The sequence below is a fragment of the Narcine bancroftii genome, chromosome 1 (genome assembly GCF_036971445.1).
Source record: "Narcine bancroftii isolate sNarBan1 chromosome 1, sNarBan1.hap1, whole genome shotgun sequence".
In the NCBI taxonomy this organism is placed as follows: Eukaryota; Metazoa; Chordata; class Chondrichthyes; order Torpediniformes; family Narcinidae; genus Narcine; species Narcine bancroftii.
In genome coordinates, this window is record NC_091469.1 from 363,591,222 (window position 1) to 363,613,642 (window position 22,421).

The 22,421-nt window shown below is 39.4% G+C and overlaps 1 protein-coding gene across 4 annotated transcripts in view; it reads right to left on the bottom strand.

The window, feature by feature from the left end:
• Positions 1 to 22,421, bottom strand: part of LOC138750405 (contactin-associated protein-like 2) — a 2,015,431-nt gene that overhangs the window by 1,088,283 nt on the left and 904,727 nt on the right. For all 4 annotated transcript variants that reach the window (XR_011349326.1, XM_069912458.1, XM_069912468.1 and 1 more), the window contains exons 7-8: positions 19,026 to 19,166; positions 1,194 to 1,458 (exon numbers count right to left, since the gene is read on the bottom strand). Coding sequence is in view for 3 of the 4 variants with exons in the window: in XM_069912458.1 (XP_069768559.1) it covers positions 1,194 to 1,458; positions 19,026 to 19,166 (406 nt within the window). In the remaining variant the exon portion in view is untranslated. The remainder of the gene's footprint in view (positions 1 to 1,193; positions 1,459 to 19,025; positions 19,167 to 22,421) is intronic.

A 22,421-nucleotide genomic window follows, 5' to 3' on the forward strand; every position in this document is an offset into this window, starting at 1 on the left:
CGTTATAGTATATGAGGCCTAGTTCCCACTGAAAGTCCATCCTGCATACTCATGGCAGTGAGGCCTCCTGTTCAACTCGATCTACAGGACTATGAGAATATATTACAAACATATGGATCATACGATGGACAAACAGAAGATTCAGGCCCATTTCAACAAGACAAAGCCTGATATTCACATCCTTGTGTTTTAGATAATCTTTTAAAATATGCATTTAGTTTTAGGATGCAAATTACATAATTTCAAGGAGTCCAAAAAGGAGAAGTTGAAATAATCCTATTAGACCTGGTTACTGATCCAGAGAATTTGAGGAATCTTGGAATATTAATTATGCTCTGTAAACAATGCTGCTTCATAAGCCCACAAACAGTAGTTCACCTTAATGCTTTCATGTGTAAATTATTTAAAAATCAACAATGTTAAAAAAAAAAGAAATTACAATTAATCTGGTTTCATTGACAAGCCTCACATTTCATCCTGATGCTCGTACAGACAAAGAATATTTTATCCAAAACCCTTAAAGATTGCATACATTTTAGAATTTGGAATTTTCCAGATAATAGAATTATAGTAATGGCAGTACGTTAAGTAATTGCGATGATTTCAGAGTAGCACAAAAAAAAGACACACTCCAACTCGAAGGGACTCTGGACACTAGGGTGCCGAACGAGGGGGGGAGGGTTGCAGCAGCGCTGGATTGGGGGAGGGGGTTGTGGTAGGGCTGCATGGGGGGGTGGTGGCAGCAGCGTTTGATTTGGGCAGTGGGGAGGGGTTGTGGAGGTTGGGCAGCAGTAGATTGGGAGGCATCAGGGACCAGAGGCCATCCGCATCAAATAAGTTGCCTCGTGCTGCCAGGCAGGAGTGGGAAACATAGTTGGGGACCGGTGGCAGTGGTTGGGAGGTATCAGGGACCAGCAGTCATCCACATCGAAGTCGTCGTCTTTGGCTCCCAGGTAGGAGCAGGAACCTCGAGCCCCCAACATGTCTGACTGATAGAAGAACTGAGACACAACACCGGATGGTGGGTCGCATTGTGTCATGTTTGGTCCCAAACGTGAGCTTTGGTGTGCACACACATCCATGGAAAAAAATTTCGGTTTTCAGAATTTAAGATCAAAGATTATGTACCTGTATTTAATTTTTTCCCTAAAACACATCTGAAGTTTTCATTTATCCTTTTTCCCATCACATACCTGCAGAGATCTCAATGCTGTTCATCTTTGTTTGATTGATGCTTATGTTAATGCTCACTTTCCCTTCACTGAGATCAATTTGCACCGTTCCATAACCTTGGGCAAGCTTACTGAATAAGAGCAAACTGTTGGGGTTCCAGGTCCGAAACATAAAGCTGACAGAAAACAAATCTTGGTTCTTGCGTCCTGGCAGCTGCAAATAGCTGCTGCTATTGAAGAAGACAGGGATGGCATGAGATTCTTCACAAGAGAAACTCAAATTTCCCTGAAAGAAAAAGTGAAGGGGGTACATTAGTGTCAAATATAGATCCTGGTTCCACACCAATAATCTTTCATAAATATACTGTAAATTCTCTTTTCTCATTTTACATGTATTAATTTTTTTTAGCTGCTGTAGCTCAATGGGTGGCAAATGTGCCTCTGAATGAAATAGTTACAGACTTATCTTTATCCAGAAATATGTGCAAACTTGTAGCTTGTCATTCCACTAAAATGCCAGGAGACAGGTGCTCTGTCAGAGGTGACATCAATCAGATGAGGTTTTTGTCAAAGCTCCCACAGCGATCCTTCAAAAAATCTCAATGTCTTGATGAATCTAGATCAAACTTTGCTTTATGGAAATTGACTGACCTGCTTCTTACATCATAATAGTGGTTACGTTTCAAAAGTTCTTGAAATGCAAAATGCTGTCAATCTGATAACAAAACAGAAAATGCTCTACATGCTGGGCATCAGGGGAGGAATAGACAGTTAATATTTGAAATCAATAATTTTGAATAGAATTTCTGAAAGGTCAAGAAGCACTCTAACACCTCCACATTCTTAAAAGATTAACAAAGTTCAGCATTTTTCTCCTACCCTCAACCACTTCTTCAAGTGAATAGTTGAAACCATATTTGATGGATGCATCACAGCTGTTCTACTCAACATCGGAAGAAGTTGTCGAAAATGGTGAATGCAGCTCAGAACCTCATGCAAACTTCCTTCCCCTCCCTGGATTCATGGCCATTCTATTTTATTTCATTCTATTCCAGCTTATTAATTATTTTAATGAGGTTCATCAAGCATACCAGTCATTCTTGAATTTTCTGCTGACTACCCTTGATTATACTTTTGTTTTTTGGATACCTTTCACAATATCTTTGCATTTTCCTTTCACTGATGTCTCACACTCTGACATTTCTGTTGTTTTCAAGTCTCGCAATTGTCTGTCTACCCATAATTTAACCATCTGTTCTTCTATTTCTCAGAGGCTACTACAAGGTCTTCAGTCCAATCAGTGATTGGGCATTTTTAAACATTTTTGATCTTTGCCCACATGGCCTCAGTTGATGAGACCTCGAGCACATCCTTTCTGACTGCGTCTGTGACACTTTCCCTGATTAGCATTGCAACTCCTCTACCCCATCTAAAAAATTCAAACCCCAGGAATCAGGCTGCCATTCCTGTCCCTCACAGCCAATTCTACCATCTTTTCAACACCTCCACTTGCTGCCCTGGTAGTAGAGTCCATTGCATGATTTAAAAGTATTGATGTGTCATAGATCCCTGAACAAGGGCATGCAAATTAATAGGATAGAAAAGAAGGCAGATGATATGTTTGCCTTCAATGGGCTGGCACTGTGATGTGTCTGACTCTGTGACACGACAGATTCCTTCCTTGACCTTATCGGGCACATTGATGCAGGTCCTTTGAAAACCCAGAGGATCCATTTTTATCAACTTAGCTGGGTACATGACTAGGACATTAGAACACAAACTGAAATGTAGACCTCCACTCTAATAAAATGTCAACCCATGGGACACTGACATGTGCTAATGAATTCCTCATGTGGTCCAATGGGGCAAAACACCCTTTCACAGATTACCAACTCCCCAGCTTGGAAGTCTTTCACACTGAGCTTGAGACAGATTGGATTTAATTGGATACAGTGGTTGTCCACTCAATGGAAAATAATTAACTTAATTTAATTTAATTCATTTAAATGTAGGCAATGATACAAGTATGAAAATTTTTCATATGTTTAATTTTTAAAGTGAAATAATTAAATATTTTGCCATTTTTTTTCATTTTGATTGTGCTTGAATTTTACAGAATGTTTGTAATTGCTGAAGTCACTCATATGTATTTTAAATGGTATCTTAGTTAGGCTTTGAATCCAGGGCCTCACCCTGTACACTCTTTAATCTGGCTCCGCCCTGCACTGTGACTGGACCTGTGGCTCCTCCCTCTTGATCCTGTATAAAAGTGCCAACACCAAAACCCCTCCCCAGAAAGTCTGGGTCACAGCACAGGATAACCTTTGTTTATTGTAAATAAAGCCTATACTTCTGTAAATCCAGTCTTTTGTATTATTGATAGCGCATCAATTTTATTTTCAATGATGGTACAACTCTTGAAGCTTGATAAGATAGAGATTGACCCAAAATTGCCAGAAGCCACAGATTGCTTTGAACTCTGGCTACACTGCTTTGAGGTCTTTCTACAGAACTCCACTGGAGTCAAGGCCACAGAGGCAAACAAGCTGCACTTACTCTTCTCCAAGGTCGGACATCTATTGTTCCCAATGATCAGGGATGCCTCAACGTGCACAGAGGCAATGAATATACTCAAGGACCAGTACAGGGAGAAGGTTAATGAGGTATACACCAGACACATGCTAGGTATCCACAGACAGTGACCAGATAAATCAAGCAACGAGTTCTTCCGGGCCCTACGGGGACTTACGTGAGCGTACAACTTCCAGTTGGTATTGAACGCACAAAACACGGAGGACATGATCCAGGATGCATATGTTGCAGGCTTCAGGTTGGACTGTGTACGCCAGAGACTAGTCGAGCAGCCGGGGACAACCATGCCACAACAAGGGGGCCACCATCTTGGACACTGCCAACTTCCAGGGATAACCATGCCATTGTTTGGGTGCTGCCATTATGCTCCCAGACCACAAGTCAACATGGGCCAGATTATGAACTGACACTAGCCTCTGTGGTGCTGGACCAAAAACAGCCCACATCAACTCTCCAAGTCAATGATGGACATCTCAGTCAATGATCAGGTGACAAGATGCCTTTTTGATGGTGAGAGCACCGAGAGTTTTATCCACTCCAACATCATGCAGCGTTACTCCCTTAAAGAAATACCAGTAAGCTATAAAGTCGCAATGGTCTCAAAGTATCACTCAATTGAGATCCACAGCTATAACAGTGTAATACAGGAACTTTGAACACTTTACACACCACAGCTCTACATCATTGCTGCTGGGGTTGGACTTTTAGTGCCACCTCAAGAATGTCACAATCAATACGACGGGCCCCTTCTTCCCTCCACCACCAACGATCAGCAACCTGCAGTTCGTCATCACACTGCCCCCCCCCCATCCCCTGCCACCAGTCCAACCAACACACACACAGTCTCTCTACTCTTCATATCGATCCCTCACCACTGTTCGCGAATCTCACCCTCAACTGCAAGCAAGTCACTATAAAAAGCAGACAGTGAAGGGGACAGGGCATTTATTAAAGTGGAGGTCCAATGATTCCTGAATGAGCGGATCATCGAGCTCAGTACCAGCCTATGGAGAACCCAAGTGGTGGGATCAAGGGAGGGGTAAACATAGGATTGTGATTGATTATAGTCAGACTATTAACCGCTGTACACAGCTGGATGAATGCTCCCTCCCTTGCATTGCAGACATTGTCAATCAAATTGCCCAATATTTTGTGTTTCCACGATTGACCTGAAATTAGCCTACCATCTGCTCCCCATACGTCTGGAGGCCCATCAGTACACCACCTTTGAGGCAGATGGCCACCTCTACCATTTCGTTAGGGTCCCCTTCTGTGTTACCAATGACGTCTCTATTTTCCAGTGCGAGAAGGAGCATGTGGTGGACCAAAATTACTTGTGTGCCACCTTTCCCTACCTGGATAATGTCGTGATCTGTTGTCTTGACCTGCAAGATCATAATGCCAACCTTCAGAAATTCCCCACAACAGCCAAACACCTAAACATCACCTACAATAGGGATAAATTTATTTTCCGCACTATCTGCCTGGTGATCCTTGGCTCCTTGGCTGTGTTGTGGAGAATGGGGTTAGTGGCCCCGACCACATGTGCCCACTACTAGAACACCCCCTTCCCCACAGCCACAAGTCCCTGAAAAGATGCTTGGGGGGTTCTTTTCCTACTACACCCAGTGGGTGCCCCCTTATCAAATCCACATCCTTCCCCCTGACAAGAGAGGCTGTGCGGCCTTCATTGGATAAAAATTATATCGCTGAAGCCTCAATGTACATGGTGGATGAATCTGCCCTGTTTCAGGAGGAGTGCAATGCGTCCAACTTTGCTCTGGCCACCACCCTGAACAAGGCAGATCGGACCATGACCTTCTTCTCCCGTATTCTCCTCAAGGACCTCTGTCACCCTGGTGTCACAAGAATTTTCCACTTTATCATATCTTGTAACCTTCCGTACTCCATCAGGGAGGTCAGAGACACGATCAGGGACTGCAAGGAGTGCAAACCGCACTTCTACCAACCAGATAGGGTGCATCTTGTGAAAGCCACATGGTTGTTTGAATATTTGAATATGGATAACAAGGGCCCCTCCCCTTCCTCACAGTCATCTATGAGTATTCATGTTTCCCCTTTGCCAAGACATGACCACCACCAGAACAGTCATCAGGGCACTGCACAACTTGTCACTCTATTTGGATACCTGTCATATGTCCAGAGTGACCTAGGGTCCTCATTCATGAGCGACAAGCTGCGCCAATACCTACTGGCCAGAGATATCGCCACCAGCAGGACCACTAGTTATAACATCCGAGGGTACAGGCAGGTGGAGAGGGAGAACCCCACTGTGTGGAAGGCCATCCTCCTTGCTTTCAAGTCCAGGGGGCTGCCAGAGTCTCACTGGCAGGAGGTCCTTCCTTACACGATCAGGTCACTGTTATATATTGCCACCAATGTGTTACTTGGGAGGTTTCTTCAATAACTAAGATGCAAGATTCAACTAACAAAAGAGATTTTACTTACTGATAATTTCCACCATCACAGGAAACTGTTCACACATATGCCCACAGTGGTGCACTACAGTTACTATAGTGAGAAGAGTATATTCATAAGCAGTTACAAAATAGTTCATGTTATCCTGACTTCATAACATTCCTCCTTCTCAAGATAAAGAAAACTTCAGTGTTCTTTATCACTTTCTTTCCAGTGCAACTTAAGTAACTGAACTTGTACACTTGTTTATTGTAGAGCTCGTCAAAAGAACCAAAGACTTGTTGATCCAAACCAAGGCTTTTATTAGCAAAAGACAGGAGCTCTTCACAGGTGGCCGACCAGTCCGGAATGATCCGACCTGGCTAGGGACACAACCCTTTAAGGCCCAGACAGTAGGCGTGGCTAAGCTCTCAGCCAATCACTGTAAGCACAGTCATTACACTCTAGATACTGTAACTATATACATTGGTGATAGGTCTGTACTATCACATTTATTCACATAACTATTTTTAAATAGTTCTTAACAATATTGCATTGGCTGCAGTATGTTGCCTCGCCATCTTGTGGATATGGCTGCGACTGTTGGGTTCTGTGTTGCTGGTGCACGTGTAGATGATGTAACTTGTTGCGCTTCACCTGACAACTGCTGTGTGATGCTTCGGTATTAGTGGTTGTGATCTCTTCACTTGATATTGGTATTGCAGGCTTTGCTGGTATTAAAGCTTTCTGCTTCATCACATCTTGTGTCGGCCGGATGTGAATTCTGTTCCTCTTCAGCTAATTGCCAAAGTCCATCTTGACAATGTATGATCTGGGTGTCTCACCCTCTCTGATGATCTTTGCTGTGGTCCACGTTTTCAAGATTGGCTCTTGAATATGCATATGCTGCCCTCTGAAGAGTTCTGGTGGTGTTTGTGCATATTTGTTATAATGTCCTTCTTGCGTGTCAGCCAGTCTTCTTCTGGTTTCCTCCTGGTTTTCTGGAGGGTGTATTGCTTGACAGAGTTGTTTTATATCTCCTGCCATTTAGAAGTTCTACCAGAGACTTCATGTCAGCATTTAAAGGTGTTGCTCATAATGAGAGAAGAGCGAGGTATGGGTTTTCTTTTGTTTTGTGACACTTAACTAGCGTGCGTGTTACAGTTTGCACTCGTCTTTCAACAAACCCATAGTGTTTGGGGGAGTCTGTGGATGATATAGTGATAACAAACCCATACTCTGCAGCCAGCTTTCTGAATTCTTGTGATGTGAACTGTGTTCCATTGTTACATATTGCACTGGTATTCCTTGTTTAGTAAAGAGTGCTCTCATTTACGTGATAGTTGACATTTTCAGGTCTTTCACCCTTTGGACGAATGGAAATTTACAGTAGTAACAGGCTACTATTAAATACCACTCTTTTTTTTCAAAGACTTTATTTAAAATTTTTATAACATGAATACAATAAAGAATTACATTTAAAGAAAAATAGAAAAAAATATTTAAAAAGGTATGATTACAATATTACATCAGAAAACTACACAAAATAACCCCCCCCATTAATTGTAACACAATATTAATAGTCTAACTTAAAATTAGTCCAACCCTCCCCCCAAAATAAAGAGTGAAGAGTTAATAAAATTGACATTATATATGAAAAAAATACCCACTAACAAAAAAAAGATAAAACTTAACCTAAAAAAATTCTAAGAACAACAAAAAAAATTGTCAATACTAAAATATCACACTTAAACATATATTTAAATAAAAATTAAATGCATATAATTAGCAAACAGAGTCCACTTTAACATAAAAAGACATCTTATCCTGAATTGAAAAAGATATCCTTTCCATAGTCAAACAAAATTTCATTTCCAAATACCACTTATCTAAAGTTAGTATATTTCTATCTTTCCAAGTAAGTGCTATACATTTCTTAGCCACAACTAAAGCTAAATAAATAAATGAAATCTGATAATCCTCTAAACCTAAATCGATTAATGATTGCATGTTCCCTAATAAAAATATATTGGGATCTAATACAAGATGGATATTAATATAAACTGTTAAAAACAGATTGAATACCTTTCCAAAAATGTTGGAATCGATCACAAAGCCAAACAGTATGCAAAAAAGTATTGGCCGTCTGATCACATCGAAAACAAGAATCCAACTTACTAAAGCCAATTTTTTAAAATTTCTCCGGCGTTAAATATAGCTGATGAATAAAATTATAATTAATCATCGCTAGTCTAGCATTAATTAATTTCCGAATACTATTCTGACAAATTTCCATCCAAGCTTCTTCAGCTATTTTATGTCCTAAATCTTTTTCCCATTTCAACTTATCTTTATCCCAGTCTTTTTTACCATCAATTTCTTGTAAAATACAATACAAATCAGATATATATCCCTTTTTTGGTATTGAAAGTACATATTCTTCAAAACTAGATTCAGGCAATAAAACCATATGTCGACCACATAACTGTTTTACAAAAGATCTTAATTGATAATATACAAATATAGAATTTGCTCTAATACCATATTTCCTTTGTAATTCTTCAAAGGAACAAAAACAACCCTCAGAAAAACAATCAGATAATTTTTTTATTCCCTTCTTTTCCCATTGTTTCAAAGTGGCATTGAAGACCGTAAAAGGAACAAGTTGATTATTATATAATGACAATCTTCCAGAATATATATATTTAAGTCCCAATTTTTTAAGTTTACTTGTCCATAAATTCAATAAATGTTTCAATATTGGCACATCATAAGTTCGTAATAAATTTTTATTCCATCGAAACAAAAACTCATGAGGAAATTTTTCTAAAATAACTGCCATTTCTATCTTTACCCAACTAGGTGGGTCGTCCATATTCATTAATGCACTAAGAAATTTGAATTGAGCTGCTTCATAATAAAGCTGAAAATTCAGTAATCTTAAACCTCCAAATTGAAAATCCCACATCAATTTTCTCATTGCTACTCTCGGAAATTTTCCCTTCCATAAGAATTCTCTAATCGCTTTATATAAATCCTTAAAAAACTTTTTTTTTAAATAAGGAATTGATTGAAACAAATATTGTATTCTAGGAAAAATATTCATTTTTATGGTATTAATCCTCCCTAGTAAACCCAAAGGTAGATCCCTTCACCTAATCAAATCTAATTTAATCCTTTTTATTAAAGGAAAATAATTAATTGAATATAATTCTTGAAATTCCATATTAACATTAATTTGTGTAGTCCACTTCAAATTTGCAATATTTTTATATACTGAATAATCACCTTTACAAATTGGTAAAATTTCACTTTTAGCTCAATTTACTTTGTAACCAGATAATTGGCCATAAATTTCTAAACATTCTTGAATTGCAGGTAAAGAAATATCCGGATCCACCAAATATAATAAAACATCATCAGCAAATAAATTAATCTTGTATTCCTCATTCAGAACTCTCATACCTTTAACATTTTCATTTTGACGTATTAATTGTGCTAAAGGTTCAATAACTATAGCAAATAAAGCAGGTGACAACAGACATCCTTGTCTAGTAGATCTTGTCAAACTAAAAGATTCTGAAATTCTGATGATATAGTGATAACAAACCCATACTCTGCAGCCAGCTTTCTGAATTCTTGTGATGTGAACTGTGTTCCATTGTTACATATTGCTCTGGTATTCCTTGTTTAGTAAAGAGTGCTCTCATTTACGTGATAGTTGAGGTTTTCAGGTCTTTCACCCTTTGGACGAATGGAAATTTACAGTAGTAACAGGCTATTAAATACCACTCTTGATTCTCGGTGAACAAGTCTGCTCCAACTGTGTGCCATGGCCTGGCAAGTACTTCTGTGAAAATCATTTCCTCTTTTTTTGTGTGTTTCTGTTGATGCTTTTGGATATCTTCTTCATCTGGATCTCATAATTGACAGGATCAACTGCAACTCCCGACAGCTATCCAGATCTAGAATTGCTGGTCCTTCGGCATCTACCACATCGAACATACAGAGAATGTTCTTTCCCTTATGACAGCCATTCATCTTTGCTCTCCCTAGCTGCTTGATCATGGATCCATCATAGGCCGTTAATATGACATTTGCTGTTTCTAATGCACATCTTTTGGATACCCTTTTATTATGTTCTCTGGGAACATTTGACAGTAGAGTCTGTGTGGATGAATGTTGCTTTGTGATCCAGTATCCAGCTTCACCTTTAGGTTAAATATCGTAGGCTTGTTCTGGATTGTCCTCTCTATTTGGATCCTTCTGTGCAACTCCCTTCCTTCTTTCATCTCACCCAACATCTCATGAAGGTGTATGGATTCTGTGTCCAGTATCTGGGTGTCAGAGTCCTTGTTGTTGTTTTGTTTTCTGTGGTGGATCTTGTCTTTTTTCTTCACTGGTATCACTGTTTTCTTCATACCAGATTTGCACATCTTCACCCACTGGTTTGCTTTACCACAGGCTCTACATTCAGAACCGTATGCGGGGCATTTATTTCCGTCATTGAAGGGCTGTGGTCTTCCACACTTCCTGCAGGTCTTGGGGGTTTTCACTGTTCTTTATAGCATCAACTCTTCCTTCTCTTTGCTATGGGTGGGTCTGCAGATATAGGGATTTCATTTACATCCTCCTGGCTCCAAAGGCTCTGGTTGTGTCTATAGATTCGGCCAGCTTCAAGCTATCCTTCCCTACAAGAGACTTTTGCACTTTGGGATGGGCACTCCCCCATATTAGTTGATCAAGTAATCTTTCCTCTATATTCTTAAATCTGCATCTTGCAGCAAAAATTTTTAGTCTAGTGAGGAAGTTATAACAGTTTCATCAGTCTCTTGCATTCAACCTTGGAATTCATAGCATTTAATTCTTTGATTAGACCTGGGTTCAAGGTGAGAAGCAAACTTTGTAAATATCTGCTCTGGATGATTTTGCTTCACCTCTGTAAGCTCCCAGCTATTAAATAAGTCAAGGCCTCGCTCCCCTGTCCAGAGAATTATATAACTGACATTCTCATCTGCTGTTACATTTTTAAAAGAGCTTTTGAAAATGCTAACTTGCACTTCTGCTGAAACTTTTTAAACAATTCAACAGCTCCAGCCATTTATTTTCATAATGGTTTTTTTCTCTTCTTCCCTTTCATATTTCAGTGACTTACGATCAATTGTATGGCTTTATTCTTGTTCTCTTATACCAGTCACCAAGTTATGTCTCTGTGTTACTTGGGAGGCTTCTTAAATAACTTAGAGTTGCAAGATTCAAATAACAGAAGAGGTTTTACTTACTGATGCCTTTCACCATCTCAGGAAGCTGTTCACTCACACAACCCCAACCACACAACCCCAACCACCCCACCCCCCTCCCACCCACAGAGGTCCACTACAGTGAAAAGGGTGTATTCTTGTGTGGTAACAAAATAGATCACGTTATCCTGACTATATAACACAATGCTACCCCCTCACAAACAAATTTTATCCTTCCTCAGGAAGTCCACGTCATGGACAACCCTTCCATCCTGGTTGATGTTCCCAGGGCCAGTCCTGCTATGTAAGCACATGAGGGGGTCATAAAAAAGGGTCCAAATCCTCAATGCAAACCCCCAATACACGTATGTGGCTTACCCAGATGGCCGCATGGAAACTGTCTCCATCGGGACCTCACACGTGCTGGAGTTTTCCCAACAAGCAACACCCTCTCATGGGCACCCACTGCATACCATGGGACCCTAGCCCTACTCCAGTCACTCTGGTCAAGCCACCATGCCCCCAGTAGGTCGAGACAGCACTGAAGGTCCAGAGAGGATCAACAGCCCCAGCAACAACAGAGCAACTGACTCTCTGCTGGTCCTAACAGAAGACCAGACCACCAGACAGACTTAACCTTGTAACACTTTGTGCTGCACGTTATCCCAATGGACAAAAAAAACTAGGGGTGAATGTGGTGAACTGCTATACTCTCATTAATCTGGCTCCACCCTGTCCTGTAGCTGGACCCATGGCTCCTCCCTCTTGACCCTGTACAAAGGCTCCAACACCACCACCTCTCCCCAGAAAGCCTGGGTCACAGCACAGGATGACCTTCAAGTTTGTTGTAAATAAAGCCTATAGCTCAGTAACTCTAGTCTTTTGAGTTATTGATAACTCATCAGCAAGCAACCAGGGAGCATAGGTGGCCACGTGCTGAGAGCAGGCTGACTCTCCGCTCGATTTCACTCTCAGCTAAGAGGCAGTCTCCCATTTGTGGGTTGCACGTGAGACCACACTGGAAGCAGCAGTGTGAACCAAGGGATAGTGATCTGTCAGTTAAAACAACTTGCCTGTCTGCAGACAGTTAGCACTTTTGTTAAAAGCCTGAGATAATCAAAACATTTAAATATAATTTTTAATTTGTACATTATTGATACAGCAAATAATGTACTGAAGATTTTAATCAAAACATAAATTAAAAATAAAGGGTAGGTGGTAGCAGATATAGTGGTTGTGGGGACAGCAGAGGAGGCAGAATGATCATTGATGGTTTACTGTCTCCAAAGGAGCTTTCTTTTCTTTTGAAGTGAAACACAAAAGTCTCTTGATGCTGTGATTGTATAAAAACACAATGCTGGAGGATTTCAGCAGATTAAACAGTGTACTTTATATAGCAAAGATAAAGATATATTACCAACATTTGGGTCTGAGTAAAATGTAGGAAGGTTCCTGTATAAAGTGGATGGGGGGGGGGGGGGTGGAAGGCCAGGTGGAGAAGCACAGGACCACAAGCAAGAGTTAAAAGGTGGATAAGGGAGGTAGGCTGCAAGAAAAAAACATGGGGAGGGGGGATAGCTTTGTGAATGAAGAGGGAAGGGGGTGAAGAGCTGAAGGAAAGGTGATAGAGGGATACAGAAGAGAGGGAGAAGTCTTGCAGGAACTGGAAAAGGTGATGTTAGTGCCATCTGGGTGGAGAATGCCCAGATGGAATATTAGGTGTTGCTCCTCTAATTTACATATGGCTCTGGTTTGGCAGTGCCTGAGACCATGGACAGACATATCAGCGTGGGAGTGGAGCACAGAATTGAAAATGAGTATCCACGTGGGTCCCAGAAGTCAAGGGGAAATGTATTGGTTTAATTTCCAAGGAATATGTTAACTTTAATAGCCTATCTACAGATTGACACATTGCATCAAAATAATTAAGATGGGCACCTGGGCCATGAACTGTATTCACTTAGAGTTGTGGAGGAGTGTTGGAGACTGCCTTGACCCTTTCTTGATCTTTTCTCCTGTTCTTATTTTCCATCCATCTTTTTATTTTGCACTAATTTTTGAGTAAGTGTTTTAAAGAGTTTTATTGTATTCATTTACATTTAAGGGCAGCAGATACAGAAATGCTTGCACGTCAATGAACTGCTGTAATGTTAACAGTTAAACTGTTCAGTGGTGTTGTATAGTTACTTCGATAGAAAATGAATTTTCAATTGAACAGGGGTCTAGAAACATCAATTTCTTGCAGTGTAACTGGTTGAAAACTGCCGTACTTAATATTGTTTGGCCAGTGACTCCTCATATCTTTCTGTTTGTGGACCACAACCAAATAAACTTCGCCACCCCTGTTATATAGCAAAGATAAAGACACATGACCAGCATTTTGGGCCGGAGCCCCTCATCAAGTTATAAGCAAAATGTAGGCACCTGAATAAAATGGTTGGGGGAAGGGAAAGGAATACAAGACAATAGGTAATAGGTGGATGAGGGAAGGAGGGTGAAACAGCAAACAGGACAAGGATGGATGGCTCTGTGAATGGAAAGGGTCAAGAGTGGAGAGCTGGAGGAAACGAGGCAGAGGGATAGAGAAAGAGGAAGAACGGGGAGTGGTCCAGCAAAAGCCGATGTTAATGCCATCTGGTTGTAGAATGTCCAAACAAAATGTTAGGTGTTACCCTCCAATATATAGGTGCCCTTGGTTTGGCAGTTCATGAAGCCATGGATGGACATCTGCATGGGATTGGGGCATAGAGTTGAAATGGTTGGCCACAGGGAGTTCTTTGTCATTCATATGGCAGAGTGAAGTCTGCATGCAATTGCTCAGATGTAGAGAAAGCCACAATGGGAGCACCAGATTCACAAATGAAGTGGTTGCTTCACTTGGAAGGACTGTTTGGGGCCCTGAATGGTGGTGAGGGAGGTGGTGTGGGCACGTGTAGCACTTCCTGCAGTAACAAAGAAAGGTGCAAAGGGGGTGATCAGTGGGAAGGGACGAGTAGAGAAGGAAGGTGGAGAGAGGAGGAAAGAAAAAGATGTATCTAGTAGTGGGATCATGTTGTAGGCGACGTAAATTGCAGAGGGTAATATGTTAGATGCAGAGGTCGGTGGGATGGTAGGTGAGGACAAGAGGAATTCAGTTTTTGTTGCATCTTGGGGCAGATGGGGCCAGAGCAAATGTGTGGGAAATGGAAGAGATGCATGGAAGGGCTGATTTGATGGCGAGAGAGAGGAAGCCACATTTCTTGAAGAAGGAGAACATCTTGCATGATCTAGACTTGATACCTTGATAAAGGGCTCAGGCCCAAAATGTTTGGTAATGTATCTTTAACTTTGCTATATAAAGTATGCTGTTTAACCTGCTGAGTTTCTCCAGCATTTTGTTTAATCTTTTTTTTAAATTTCTATCTTGCCTTTTACTTTTTATGGATGCTGCATGACAATGAGTTTCTCAGTCACTTTTATGTACTACGTTCTTTGCTTTCCTTTCTTGTTTTGAAGAATGGCACCAAAGCATAACAACTCTAATTGCCTTCAAATGGCACACAAAAGAAAGCTTTTCAGTGTATCTCGGTACACGTGCCATTGATCATTTTAATTCGGTAAACTAAAGGAGCTGTGACTGGATATGATCCAGTGTTTCTGCATGCTAGCAATGAGGTTCAAATGTAATAAGTACAAGCCTTGGCTTATGTGGCTGAGATTTTCAGATATTGTGATGTTCATACAAAGGCTTATTCATCATCTGACCCGGAGATCAGGCACCATTTCACCACAAGTATCTTATCACATACACTATGTATCTGGTACTGACAGAAATAAAATTTATCCTTGAACAAAATATAGTTCATTTGCACAGGTCTGCATAATTTCTTGCAGAAACAAGATCAACAGAATAGTACAGAAACAACATTTTATTACATCTGTTTTGCACAAGAATCAGTTGCTTGCACTCCAGGCATTTAAATGGACTAGCATCAATTTAACAAGAAAATTATTTTTCACAGCTTGTACTTCACGAAACCAATCTGCTGTTGATGTTTATCTATGCTTTCTTGTTGACCTGATTAGTAATAATTACTGATGGAAGACAGTTCCAGCTGTTCACTTTAAAATGGTACTTGTCTCAGCAGATACAGTAGATGTCCCATTGTTCTGCTATATTATAGTTTATAAAAGGGGGTGTTTACCAAGAATACTTTTTTAAATTGCCTGTACTTTTTAAGGGATGACTTTTCACAATTATTAGGAACAAAAGTTCTAAGATTGTTTTCCAAGAGTTTAGAAATAATATGTCAGTTTTTTCAAACTAAAAAGCCTTTGATACTGTGATATTCTGATTGCCTGAGGAAAATAATTTATTATTACTGCTAAAAGGAGCAAGATAATGAATTTAATTAGTTGCCTTTCTACAACTTTTGAAAGCATAATGCAGGAAAAGTTTTTTTTAAATGATTCCTGTAATGGAGAATGAGCCAACCCAAAATTGTATTAGAGATAATTCTATAAGGGAGAAGATGTTATTCATAAACAAAATCTAAATATGAAAATATATGTTTCACATTTTACCTGTTTTAAATATCTTATCTCCAGTTACATAATGAGCTATTTATTTTTACCTGGAGCTCCACTCAGCATTAAAATCAATGATAATGGTATTTGTCTACATTAAGGTAGCTCACCCTGAAATTTTTCAGAGTTATTCATCGGAGGCAAATCTAGATCACATGCAACAGTGCTTTATTTTAAAATGGTCATTAATTCAATAGTTTTAAATTGTTTCTGATGTCCAGAAAAAAATAATATAAATGGAATTTTTAAAAAAAAATGCAACTCATAGAGGATCTGAGCAGCAATTATGATACAAGAGATTGCTGTACCTGAGAGTCCCAGCAAGATGTGGGTTTGCTGCTGGGCAAGAAACTGAAAGGTTCAGCTCCCTGAGTCTGCTGGTATGTTTGAGACTTCCATATACCTCAGCAGATTTATGTATGTTCAGGATTACATTCAGTCGTGATGGCTGAACAGCAGCTGTTCCAGTTATAACCAACATAATGGATCCCAATGGTTCAGCCTGGCTGAATATATGCTAACCGTTTCACCATGATTTTCCCAAAGGAAAACAGCAATACCATCTTAGAAGTTAAGACTCTGATTGATCTGCGAAGCAACATTTCATTCATATATTTGAGTAATCAAGGGTAAAAGAATTAATAGCAGTGGTTTTCAAAACTTGTGGCAAAGCCTTATTGATTCATTGCCACAGAAATGTTCAGGACAACGCAACAGACTGAGAAAGATTTCAAACTAACATGAACCAAGAAGAATAAAAACTTGCATGTGTAATCATTTCATGGAACTCAGATTTCTAAAAGTAATTTGTACACATTTACATTAAGCTGGAGTCATTGGTGCAATAAACGGAAATCTGACCATCTATTTGCCCATAGCACACTTCAATGAGACAATCTTTTTAGTAAATTGAATTACAGAACAAATATTGAGTCAATTCACACTGTTTGCCTGTTGGGGTTCCATGATGAAACTCGTTAGCAAGTTGGAGGGCAGGAGCTGGGTCTGGGTCTTCACTCCCTGGAGCACAGGAAGCTGGTGGTGACCCCAGCAAGGTGTACAAAAGTGTGAGGAGCATTGATAAAATGAATGGTCATCAACTTTTTTCTCAGAGTAAATGAGTTTAGGACTAAAGAGCCTCAGTTTAAGGTGAGAGGGAAAAGATTTAAGAGGAACCTGAGCAGCAACCTTTCCTTTCAGAGGGTGGTGAGCTGCCAGAGGAAACTATAGAAGCAGATACAATTTGACTTTCAAAAGATGGGCAGATATATGGATAAAATGGGTTCCGAAGGACAATGACCAAATGCAGACAAATAGGACCAGCCCAGAATTCTGAGTTGGTTGGCATGAATGGGTTGGAGCAAATGGCCTATTCCTCATTTTATGACTCTAACTTCCAGGTGCACTGAGCCCTGGTGTCAAGCAGCCAGATGAAGCTTTATGTCAGCCATGCTGTCTAATCCCATTCACTTGAAGAAGGCTACCATCGAGGAATAAAACATAAGTGCATGTAATTTCCCCCCCCCCCCCCATATTATTTATGCTTAATTTGGAATTAATTTATTTCTAATAAATAATCTCCATTATTAATAATTAATTAATTAGACTTGTATATTTTCATTGTTTAAATATATTTCTATTTTTTAGAATTATGGGGAACGGTCTGAAGGGATTAGGGCTGAATGCAGGCAAATTGGGCGAACTTGGTCAGCAGGGACAAGTGAAGTCAAGGAGCTTGTTTCTGTGCTTTTTATGTTTCTTAAAAAGTTTATCTAGTTCTTTTCTTTTCATAATGTTGTGAATTCTTTTATGCTCACTCAAATGGACAATCAGTTTAAAGACCTATCTGAAAGAGAGTATCTGTAATAGTCTGGCATTCCCACAGCACTGAAGAGAAGCATGAGCCTGGATTATGTGCCCCCTATTATTTAGAAGGCTCTAAAACAATGGATGAAACATTTGACTGGATAACAAAGAATAGAATGTTTCAAACCATTTCTGGAAATGTAAAGCCACAGCTAATGCAAGAATGACTGATCATTCAGCCAGTACATTTCAAAAAGACCTTTAGCAATAACAATGCTTCCTTATGTTATTCATTATGAAATCCGGTAATGCTTCAATAATTTTTCACACAAAACTGGTGAAATGCTGAAGAATATTGCTGCTTTGATATGTCATACTACAATGTAAGTTGCTGCCCCTTGCTCACCAGATGCTATGAATCACTGAGTCTGTCATGCTATTGAAACAAGGAAGGGTCATAGAGAAAAGCATGGATGCTGGCTCCACCTCCAGCTGAGGTGACAAGGTCATTTCCTTCCTGTAGCAGTGGCTTTGAAAAGCAAGCATTTTTGGCTCAAGCCTGGGAATAAATTTATTCTTTACATGTTCAAATGAAATCTAAATATATGAGGAAACCTTAAATGTGAAATTTCAAATGAGATTTAATTTAAAATCAAATAAATAGCATGTATTTAATCTGGCAGCAGCCATGCATTTAACAAAAGTCCTGTAGAATAACTAGCACCATAATCACAAAGTGGAGAACATCATTAAGTTCAAAACAGCCCTTTCTTAATGTTAATTAATGATCTTTTTTTTAATTCATTTCATTTTGCAGTACAGGCAGTCCCCGGGTTACGAACATCCGACTTACAGAAAACCCATACTTACAAATAAATTATGCCCCCAATTTGCACATGGACATAATGTTACCTCACGAATGTCCCTTCTGGTATGCAAGACGTTGATGGAACAAGAGTAAGTGTTAACTTTTAATCGTGATCATTTTTCATTTTTTTTTCTATTTTTGCACAGGAAGGTAAAATAGATACTAAGTGTTTGTACTATATACTATGACTAGATGATGCTAAAAAAGAACCATTCCAACTTACCTACAAATTTGACTTAAAGACAGACTTAGGAACGGAACTCGTTTGTAGCCTGGGGACTGCCTGTACCTTATTTTCAACTGAGTTAACCTTAACTATTTTGTTCCAGATGCCAAATGATTTGTCTCCACTTATGATCTTACCACTTTAGATGTATCTTGTTTCCTTCTCCTAGCCAGATCGGTGATGTTAATTCCATTGTAATTCATTGTCTCCATGCAACCTTTGAAATTTTTTCCGTTGAAGCTTGGCTTTCCAGAAAATGGCATTCCCCCAAAACTGAGCTTGAAGGATAAATAAAATGATTTTATGTTACATATGCATGCAGACGGTTTTACATTGATATGGTAACAATTTTAGAGCATGCTATTATGTCATAGAATCATTTATGTCAGGCTAAATCTTTCCATACTAAAAGAGAGGGAACATTCAACATTCATTTATTTATTATCTTTATAATTAACTCTGGCCAGTTCATTAAAATTCTTGGTTCCACTTCAATGACTCACAATGGCTATTGTTTTCAAACCAAACACTTGAGAAGAATTATGTCCCTTACTGACAGCAGCTTCAGCTAATTCTGTGATTCCTGGCCCCAACCACTTTTCTTTAAATGCCCAAATGTCTTCACTCCTGAGCAGTATTATTCAGTTTGACAATCATCAAAAGCTTAATGTCAACAGTATTATTTATATATTGGTTTCAAATCTGCAATCAGCTGCAAATTACTTGCTGATCCAAATCACTGAACAGAAAAATTCCAACTTATACAGTACTCCAAATACAGTATTTGATTCAAGAGTTCAATAACCATCATACACTTTTACAATTATGAAAAATATATTTTACTCAGCTCAAATGTAATTCAACAAGAAAAAAGATAACAAATTATTTACCACTTGTCTCAGACCATAAACATGACTAAATAACACAAGAAATGGGAATAGGAGTCGACCATCTGACCTGTCGAGCCTGATCCACCATTCAGTAAGATCATGGCTGATCTGGCCATCGACTCAGTCCCCTGCACAAAAAGCTGTCTGGCTTAAATACAGTCAATTAAGCACCCTGTTTTGATTAAATGAGCTATGAATTCCACAGATTAACTAATATCTGGGAAAAGCAGTTCCTTCTCATCTCCATCCTAAATCTACTCCCCCAAATCTTAAAGCCATGTCCACCTTTCAGTGGAAAAAAAAACTTCCTGCCTCTATCTTGTCTGTTTTTTAAAAATATATATATATTTCTTTAAGATCTCCTCTCATTCTTCTGAATTCAAGTGAATAATGTTGCAGGAAACTCGATCTCACCTCATTTGCTAGCCCCTTCATCCCTGGAATAAATCTTGTGAACCTCCTTACAGGCTGTCTGAAAAGAGTTTGTATGTTCTCCTCGTGTCTGCATGCATTTCCCCTGAGGGCTTTGGTTTCCTCCCACTGTTCAAAACATACCAGGGGTTGTGGGCAGCACAGGCTCATGGGCCGAAAGGGCCTGTTACCATGCTGTACCTCTAATTAATATTTTTTTAAAAAGAAATATATTTTCTCAATAAACAAAAGTGCTGGAGAAACTCAGCACGTCATACTGCATCCATAGGAGAAATACAATCAACATTTCAGGCCTGAATCCTTCCATCATCAGGAATCAAATCAGTGAAGAACCAATGGTTGAACACCCTGTGACCAGTCACGGACTTCTCCTTCACTTCATCCTCCACCAGATCCACATGTTCCACTGCCAGTGCTACATGATTCATGACAAAGGATTCAGGCCCAAAATGTTGATTGCCTTTTACCTTTGGATGCCGCATGACCTGCTGAATTTCTCCAGCAGTTTTGCGAGTTGTACTCGACCCCAAGCATTTGAAGATTTTCTTGTTTAACTCCTTATCTTTTTCCAAGTAAGGATCCCAAAGATGCAATCAGTACTCCAGGCATAGCTTCAGTAGAGTTGTTGCAGAACCTCCCTGCTTTTTATTTCAGTCCTTCCAGCAATGAAGTCCAACATTCCATTTGCCTTCTTGGTTACCTACTGCGCCTACAAATATGCTTTTGCGTTTCATGACCCAGCACTCCAAAGCCCTTTGAACAACAGCATGCTGTAATATTTAACAATTTAAATAACAACCTGATCTTCTATTTTTTTTTCTTTCTTCCAGTGGATGACCTTACATTTACTGACATTGTACTCCATTTGCCAGACCATTGCTCCCTCACTCAACCTATCTATATCTTTCTACAGACCCATATCCTCTGCACAATTTGCTTTTTCACTCAATGTAGTGTTTTTTTGCAAACTTAGATAAGGTAAAAATCACGAATGCATATTATGACCATATGTGGCCCTTACACTGACTCCTGTGGCACTTCGCTCCAGTGATCATCAATCAAAGAAACAACCATTTACCCAACTCTCTACTTCTACTAATAACTTACTCCCAACTCCATGCATCCTTATCTTATGGAAAGTCTTTAATCTGGCACCTTATCAAATGCCTTCTGAATATCCAAGGATACATAATCCACCTGTTCTCCTCTACTGACTGTGCCCATTAAATCATCAAAGAACAGCAAATTTGTAAAATACTACCTGCCTTTGGTGAATCTGCCTGATGGAACTCTTTCTATTCATATTTCTATTTCTTCCTTAGTGACAACTTCTTCCAATTTCCTGATACCAGATGTTAAGCTAACTGGCAATGAATTTGCTATCTTCCCATTCACTGGGATTTGCCTAGTCTACTGAATTTTGATAATTAGAACAAACGGCTCCACTCTAATTTCTGCCATTCCTATCATTACCTGGGTTGCATTACATTGAAGTCAGGGGACTTATTTACCTTTAAGTCTATTAATTTGCTCAGCTCTACCTCTTTAGTGATTGCGATTGTATCGAGGCTCTCACCTCTATAACATCTCTCCCTGGCATGTTTTCCACTATGAAGACCAACACAAAATAGTCATTCAAAGCTTCAGTCATTTTTGGATTACCCCAAAATTAACTCCTCCTTCTCATCTTCTAAGGGGCCTATGTTCCCTTTAGCCACTCTTTTCTGCTTTGTATAATTATTAAAAAAAAAGATTTACTATCTGTTTTTGAATTTTGTGCTAATTTATTTTCATAATCTTTTTTTTTAAATACTAGCTTTGTTGCTTTTTAAAGTTTTCCCTATCCCAGTTTCCCACTACTCTTGGTGACTTTATATGAATGAGGTTCACTTTGATACCTTCTTTGATTTCCTCAGTTACCCAAGACAACTCTTCCCACACCAACTCTCCTTACTTTTAACTATACTATACTTTTGTTAAGTGCTGTAAAATATATATTTGAAAAGAGGAAGCATGGTGAGTATAGTCATTAGTGAAACTGTGCCAGTGATCCAGGTTTGAATCTGGTCCTGCCTGAATGCACTGTGAACGTTCTTCCGGTGTCAGCATGGGTTTCCTCCAAGTGCTCCAGATTCCTCAAACCCTTCAAAACCATACAGGGTTTGTCGGTGTATTGCTGTGTATGGACAGCTTGGGCTCATGGGCCAGAAG